The 8,496-nt window shown below is 42.0% G+C and overlaps 1 protein-coding gene across 1 annotated transcript in view; it reads left to right on the forward strand.

The window, feature by feature from the left end:
* LOC138031322 (uncharacterized) overlaps window positions 1-8,496 on the forward strand; it is a 15,292-nt gene extending 6,796 nt beyond the window's left edge. Inside the window, exon 2 of the mRNA XM_068879031.1 lies at window positions 8,381-8,496. Coding sequence (XP_068735132.1) covers window positions 8,381-8,388 — 8 coding nt within the window. The 3' untranslated portion in view covers window positions 8,389-8,496. The remainder of the gene's footprint in view (window positions 1-8,380) is intronic.

Below are 8,496 nucleotides of genomic sequence, written 5' to 3' on the forward strand. Positions count from 1 at the left end.
GCAAAATTACTAGTTTGTTGAGATCATCTTGGAGATTGTCGCAATCTGAGTCATCAACCACCACTCCGTACAAAAGAGTGTCATCGGCAAACAGCTTGACAGACCGTTTGGCAGGTCATTAATGTATGTTAGGAACAACAACGGGCCTAGTACTGACCCTTGTGGTACACCCGAGGTCACTGGGGAAGAGGGAGATGTTGCACCCTCACAGATGACGGTTTGAACCTTCTTAGTGAGAAACGATTCCATCCAAGACAAGAGGTTTCCATGGATACCGTAGCGCTCCAGTTTCATTAGTAAGGGTTGATGTGGGACTTCATCAAAGGCGTTGGAAAAGTCTAATACAGCAGCATGAATAGATTTGTTTTGTTGTAGGGAACTTGCAATATCATGAATAGTAAGTATTAGTTGAAGTTCTGTAGCCATGCTGACAGTCTGTTAGTATGTTATAATGTTCAAAATGTTTCATCATAAGATCCTCGCAACATCACATCGATTTTACTCGTTTAGATCATCGGTGACCCCTATTTTTTAAGACATGAGTCACTTACTCTTCTGACAATCTACCAAATATTATGAAATTCAAAGAATCACAATGTAAGAAAATAGATTTTTTAAAATTTTTCGTTCCTTGTGTCCTGAATTCCGGAAGTGGTTGCAATGGGTAGGGCTTCCGAAAACGCTCGTTGAGGATTAACTCTACTGTTTACGACATCCCTAGCGTCATGCAGTTATCTAAAAAACTCTATATTTCTATGCAAAGAAACCTTCACTCTAACATATTATTTTTATGATTCTCGACAGGTGAATAGATGAAGCTACATCTCTTTACGATGACCCATCTATCGAAATTAAGGTTTTCTTACCTTGCCTTTTTCTCCGAAAGTCGGTGACCCCTCAATTATTTTTCATTTTTGGAATAAGTAAATTATGACCTAAATTCAGGCGAGAAATCAATGAACAAATTTCAGTGTGGGAAGATTTTCGCGCGAACGTCATGCATCATTTTCGTAAATCTCGACAAAATCCCATCAGCGAACTTACCTTGCTTTCGCTTGTACGCAGCCAAGGGCAATTCTTATACTGAAAGTTTGCCAAATGCTTGTTCACAAAAGTGCAAAAACGTACTAATTTTGATTGAAACCAACCTCTTGACTGTTATCTGCAGCTATCGAGCTAGAGGGATGTTTGAAGTGGATTGTTAAAATTGAAAAACTTAAAACGAGACGATTTCATTTTCTAATTTTCATGGCATTTTGTTTGAAATCTCTGACATCACGCAATCTTAATCGTGTGGTTGCTCTTGGTGCATAAGATGACTTCGGTTGCAAATATTAAAATGAAGTAAAAGAGGTATAATCATCTAACTAATTTGCCATTATTAGAAAAAATGACTTACGATCGTAAACTATTACTGATCACAGACTTCCTTTGGGAAGCAGCATGTCAAGCGATTTGTGGACCCAGTTACTGATACAGGGGAACCAGACTCTTCAGACCCGGTAGTAAGCAGTGTACCCGAGCAGACCTTTGAACAAGAAGCGGGCAAGGAGACAAGTGCTACCCCAGTTAAGGAGTGTTATATCTGGTCAATCATGTACAAGTTTATCAAGAGCTGGAGTACAGAACAGCTTACAGAACCGAACCTGAACAGAAAAACAGAACTACACTGTCTGAGCCCTACTACGCAAGCGCACCGAACCTAGGACCCCGGATATAACATCTCCCCCTTCAAGGGAAGCAGTCACTTAATCTCAACTGAACAACTGTTCTTTCAACAACATTAAAGTCAGCTAGTGTTTTCACTTAAGTTCATAATCTCGCAAATAGATAGGTGTATCCCGATTGGTCCTTGTGGGATAGCGTTTTTCCATATTAGTAGGTACGGAAATGTCACATGAAGAACTTGAATGAGCTCTGAAAGTATCATCACCAGTGACAGTTTCTGGAATGTCCAACTGGGAACTAGGCAGAGTTGTCATAGCAGTGTCAAGATCTGAATGAGGCTTGGAAACTTTCAGTGTTCGGCTGTCCACAGGAGAAGGTTGACAGCTACCAGCCAAAGGAATTTCATCTGACATCGAAGGAAGGTCATCCGCCCCTGAGGTATCCATACGAGAAGGCATCTCAGGCAGCTGATCAATCACTGAGTCATTGGTCGATGGAACTACACCTACAGGTCGGCTAAGGAGTTGATCAACATGCCGTTTCCACAAAGAACCGGACACATCAACTACGTAATGTCTTGAACCAAGAACTTCAGTAATAACACCTTGCATCCGTTTCGCTCCCCTCCCATAATTACGTGCTAGGACAGGATCACCTGCATTGAACTGGCGCAGGCCTCTTTTTGCAGTGCGACTTATCATGGTCGTATATTGACGAGCTTCAACATGTTTTTCAACAGAAGGAGTCAGTAAATCCAGACGTGTACGCAATCTCCTACCCATCAGAAGCAGTGAAGGAGGTTCACCTGTAGTAGAATGTGGAGTGTTTCGATAAACCAACAAGTATTTGGCAATTACAGCAGACACATCCGTTTGAGTGGCCTGGGCTTGTTTTATTGCAGACTTCAAAATCTGTACCACTCGTTCAGCCTGACCGTTGGTGGATGGTTTGTAAGGTGCAGATGTACGATGCATAATGCCATTGTTAGCACAAAACTGTTCAAATTCTGTTGAACTGAACTGTGACCCATTGTCAGAAACAAGAATTTCTGGAAGACCATGCCTACTGAAAATGTCACGTAATGCAGTGATGGTCGCTGAGGATGTAGTACTGGTCATTTTCACCACCTCCGGGTATTTGCTATATGCATCAACAACAACAAGGTAAGTACACCCACCTATTGGTCCAGCAAAATCTACATGAATACGGGACCATGGCCGTGCTGGGAAGATCCAGGGATGAATTTGAACTGTTGGGGGTGCTGATCTCAGAGACTGGCAGGTGTTACGCAAGGAAACAGTTCTTTCAATATGTGAGTCGATGCTGGGCCACCAAACATAAGACCTGGCCAATGCTTTCATGCAGGAAATGCCAGGATGAGTGTCGTGTAATTCTTCAAAAACTTTCTTCTGAAGCGAAGGAGGTACAATAACACGAGTGCCCCACAGTATACAGCCCTTTTGGGTAGTCAACTCATCTCGTTTGCTCTTGTAAGGTACAAGTGTAGGATCCACAACACCAGGCCAGCCACTAATAACATAAGTGTACACTTTGGACAGCACTGGATCGACTTGGGTCTCTTTCTTGATCATCTGACTGGTCACATTGGTTACTACCTCAGAATCCAAGAAGTAGCATTCAACATTCTCACACTTGGGTGACCATGTCTGAGGTAAAGGAAGACGGGACATGCTGTCTGCATCAGCATGTGCAACAGTGCTCCGGTACTCAATGTTGTAGTTGTATGAAGCCAGGATAAGGGCCCACCTTTGAAGTCGAGCTGCAGAATGAGCAGGAATAGGTTTATGTAGTCCAAAAAGAGTTAGCAGTGGTCGATGATCTGTTAAAATTGTGAAGGAACGGCCATACAAATACTGGCGGAATCGTTTCGATCCAAACGCAAAGGCCACGGGTCGGAATTGTCCACCGATCTTGTGAGACAGAACTGCTCCTGCACCGTAAGATGAAGCATCACATGAAAGGAACAGGGCCAGAGTGTGATCATAGTGTACTAATGTCTGAGAATTCAGTAACAAGTTCTTTGCTGAATTAAATGCATCTTCTTCAATTTTGGACCACCTTCAAGGGGTATCTTTCTTGAGCAGATTGTGAAGAGGTGCCAGTACAGTGGAATGATGTGGCATGAACCTTGAATAGAACATTGTAAGTCCCAGAAAAGACTTTAATGTGGTAATGTCTGTAGGCCTTGGAGCATCACGGATGGCTGCAAGTTTATCGTCGGTAGGATGTAAGCCCTCTCCATCGAGCTTGTGACCTAGGTAAACTACTGATTGCTGAAGGAATTTGCACTCGGTCTTGTTCAGTGTGAAACCTGCAGAACGAAGACGTTCCAGCACGAGAGAGAGGGTGCGAAGGTGATCTTCTGGGTCAGTTCCAGCCACAAGAATATCATCCAAACGACTTACAGCTTTGGAAATGTCAGACAGCAAACTGTCCATGATTCTCTGAAAAATAGCTGGAACAGAATAGATTCCATTTGGTAGTCTTTTAAATGCAAACAAACCAATGTGAGTATTAATTATCAGATTGGACTGTGATTCTTCTGCAATTGGTATTTGATGATAGGCCTGCTTAATGTCTAGAACACTAAACACAGTACATCCCCTCAAGGCTGAATGCATGTCCTCAATCTGCGGCATAGGGTAGGTCTCGACATTAGCACATGCATTGTATGTTACGCTAAAATCTCCGCATATACGTACTTCATCACTGTCTTTCTTTCCAACTACTACAATAGGGGCAGCACTAACAGCAGTAGTGACTCTCTCAATCACGCCATCTTTTTCCATTTTCAACAAGGTACTCTCCACTTTTGATTGCAAAGCATAAGGAACTGGTCTTGCTTTGTGAAATTTGGCCCCTTGACTTTCATTTAACACAACAGGCTTACCAGTATAACACCCCAGTCCAGGTTGATACAATTCACTATACTGCTCAAGGACAGAGTTTAATGTCTGATCTCCAGAGGTAGCTGGAATTGTAGACAAATCAGATGGCAAAGTTCCAACATTATTCAAACCTGGCAGGTTTTGCCAATCCAACTTGATATGCATAAGCCAATTTCGTCCAAACAATGCACAGGATCCTTCTTTCACAATAAGTAACGGTATGAATACTGGGATCCCGAGTACTCAACATTCACACAAGCCTCTCCTAAAGGACGCACAGTTTCACCAGTGTAGGTGGACAGAATAACATTTGTAGGATTAATTTTGACATCAGGACAAACTTCTTTAATGAAACTGATTGGAGCAAGAGACAAAGCGCAACCAGTGTCTAACTGTATACAACAATTAGTGTTTTCAATCTTCAGCTGCACAGAAATTTCAGATCTAAACATAGTGTTGACGTCATAAACCACGTAAAGTTCGTCGTTCTCACATACCGGTTCTTGTGCAAGTTCTTCTTCAGAACACATGGTGTTAATACCACCCTTTTTGCAAACTCGAGCAATATGGCCTTTTACGTTACAGTTCCGGCATACGGCATTTCTAAATTTGCATTTAGGCCTTAAGTGATCCGGGCTACCATATAAGAAGCAAGTATAAGAAGTCGCTTGTGACAAATTCGAAAGTTGACGAGCACCTTGACGCGAACCAAACTGTGAACCTGTATATCCACGAGAAGAAGCAGAAAAAGAATCCTTGGTAACTGAATTCACTGGCGGAGGTAATTGTTGTTGAACTTGCAGTGACTCCTTGGCCGCTATTTCATCAGCAACAGCCACTTGAAGGGCCTCTTGAAACGAGCGATCTTCGCTCAGGAGTTTTTTCCGTGGAGCTGGCTTGCGAATACCACACACATACTGATCACTAAGTGATCGGTTAAATAATTCACCAAAATTACACGTGGAAGCCAGATGTCTAAGACGTGCTCTGTAATTAGATACACTTTCGTTTTCTTCTTGAACACAACGGTGAAATATATACGATTCCGCAACTTCCAGTCGCTTGGGCTTAAAATGTCGCTGCAGTAAATCACGTAACGCATCAAACGTTTTTTCTTTCGGGCTCTCTGGACTGCATAAATCACGAAGAGTTCCATACGTGTTCTTACCGATTACCGAAATCATTACAGCGACTTTTTTCCTGTTTGCCGCTTGAATAACAGCCGCGGTAGCATCAGCAGGATAATAGCCAATACTATTAGCTTCAAAGAATTGTTCCAGTCTTTGGAAATAAGCGGTCAATGTCTCACTCGACGGATCGAACTCCCCGACGGAGCCAAGCAGCGTTAGCGAAGACATGATGAAAACCACAAATGCGCAGGCAACCACGTGCGCGAAGGTATTGAAGAAATGAACACAGAATAAAATCATACAAAGAAGAATAAGGATGGAAATCGGAAAGAATCCCATCCTCGTCGCCAAAATGTTATATCTGGTCAATCATGTACAAGTTTATCAAGAGCTGGAATACAGAACAGCTTACAGAAGCGAACCTGGACAGAAAAACATAACTACACTTTCTGAGCCCTACTACGCAAGCGCACCGAACCTAGGACCCCGGATATAACAAGGAGCAAGGCCCAGTTCAAGCCGAGCCTTTGCCAAGGAGATCAGGGAGAGTCATTAGTGACTGCAGTCATACAAATGTTGTGTTTTTACTTGTTACGTGCTGGAATAACCAACAGATGTCCGCGAACAAGGCATAAGTGAAAAGAACCCCCGAGTAGGATATATGGCACGCAACAAAAGTGTGACGACGAGCAGTTACCCTTTTCGACTGTTATTTAATACGTTTGGCACTGTAACATTTACTTAGGTTAAAGATTAAGTTAAGCAGTTCGTAAAGCAGGTTTACTATATTTCATGGCCATACACTTATTGATCTTGATTAACGTTGAACTCCAAGTTCCACTGACTTTAGACAACAATCCTTGACTGCCATGATTCACTGGATGCTTTCCACTCACTAGATTTTCTGTGCACGCAAACTCTTACGGAGGACTTCATAATGATGTCTGACTTCTTTGTCTTCTTCCCGTTGTCGCTATCGTCTCTTTCTTCTCTCCGTATATAGTGAGGTCAAAGGTTATCGCTCCACCATAGTTATCGCAGTTGATTATGGCTTCCTCACAGTATAGCATCCATAGCATAAGTTCAATCACAGCCGGCCACAAGGGTAAGCCCTCGGGTAAATAAGGAGACTCGGTCCCTTCTTTTATTTGTAAGCCTGCCTTTTTCTTTTACTCTAAACGTAAAGAAAGTTCTGTTGCTATTTATAGTGTATTACAAGGTTTACTATTTGTGGAAACTGCTGAGTCACATCAAAGAAATTTCTGGAATGTTATAGATGTAAGACAGTTCTAGAAAAGTCTGGAATTGCATGGCAAATAAACGAATAGTAATTCTGATCCTCATAACATACTAGTTTTTGATTTTTCTTTAAAGGACATTATTCACGTTTATTGTTGTACTAGAGAACCGGGTTTGTAAGCGAAGAAAGAGGGAGAATGTAGTGTTTGTATGTACATCTGGGGTCTCTCCGGCGCGGGAACCCGGTGGCCGAGGAGGCATAGGACGAGATATTGTGCGAGGAACAGTGTTGACCAAAAGAGCGTTTTGTTTAGCTACTTTGTGACTTATGAGGATATTACACTAAGATTAAAAATACTAAATTAGACAACATATAGTAGAATGAAAGGTACAAGAAATATAAAAATAATATACATGAAAACTAAATTTTAAATAGATAAGAAGTTACGATTAAAATTACAGTTAAGTTTACAATTAAAATACAAATGCATTCAATAAAAAGGCTGCCAAAAACTCAGAGCTCAAAAATCACCTAGTCACCTGTGTTTCTAATGTCTTTGTTTAGATTATTCCAATCTTTCGGAGAGTGATAACACACTCTGCTTGCCCCAATTTTTGGTAGCATGGGGTAATCTAAGGGCCGATTTACACGGTACGATTTTTGTCGCATGCGACAACGGCTTACGACAGGCCCGCGACATGATTTACGATTCTTGTGTACGTCAGAAAAAATGTCGTAATGTTTTAAAATGCTGCGGCGATCGTAAGTCAGGCCTGTCGTGAGCTTGTCGCATGCGACAAAAATCGTATCGTGTAAATCGGCCCTAAGCATATCACTATTTCTTGTGTTATAATTATGAAAGTCCCTGTTTGTTAGTAGCTCCATGGAGTGATCCATAAGGCAATGTATACACTTATTTATTATTATCGCGGCCAGTGCCGAAGGATGATGATGAACATCCCGACCAGTGCCGAGGGATGATGATACACTTATAAAGACGTATTTATTATATGACTAGCTCCGTGAGCAGGCAAGATAAACAAATCCCGCGCCGTGATTGGCTACCCGAGCGGTCAAGATGGAGCTATACTGCCCGCTCGGGACTTTTCGCTTGGTCCTGCAAGATCAAAAAACTTTTTGGACCCACGCAAAAAAAAAGAACTTGGCCAATATCCAGCCATCTTGACCTCACGCTTGGTCAATAACCCACATATACAGCGGTGATGCAATCTACGTTGTTCAGGGTTGAGCCACTTTAAAGTAATTCGGCAAAATAACCTGGTAATCAGGACTCAAAGTAGAGAGAAAATGACACAGTGCTAATGAGGCAAAATTTGTGAACAATCAATCTCCCCTTCCCCAATGGGAACGGCCCTTCATGTTTCTGTTGTTGGCCTGTATCTTTTTTAAAATCCTTTTTTATTTCTTTGCAGTAAACTGACCTTAGTCTCTTGGATGCCGTCTTCCTTCCCCTCTAGCGATAAAACTGGTGATGAAGGTGATGATGATAGCGATAGCGATGACGTTACGTTGACGTAAATAATGTAAC

This window comes from Montipora capricornis, chromosome 14 (genome assembly GCF_036669925.1).
Source record: "Montipora capricornis isolate CH-2021 chromosome 14, ASM3666992v2, whole genome shotgun sequence".
Taxonomy (NCBI): domain Eukaryota; kingdom Metazoa; phylum Cnidaria; class Anthozoa; order Scleractinia; family Acroporidae; genus Montipora; species Montipora capricornis.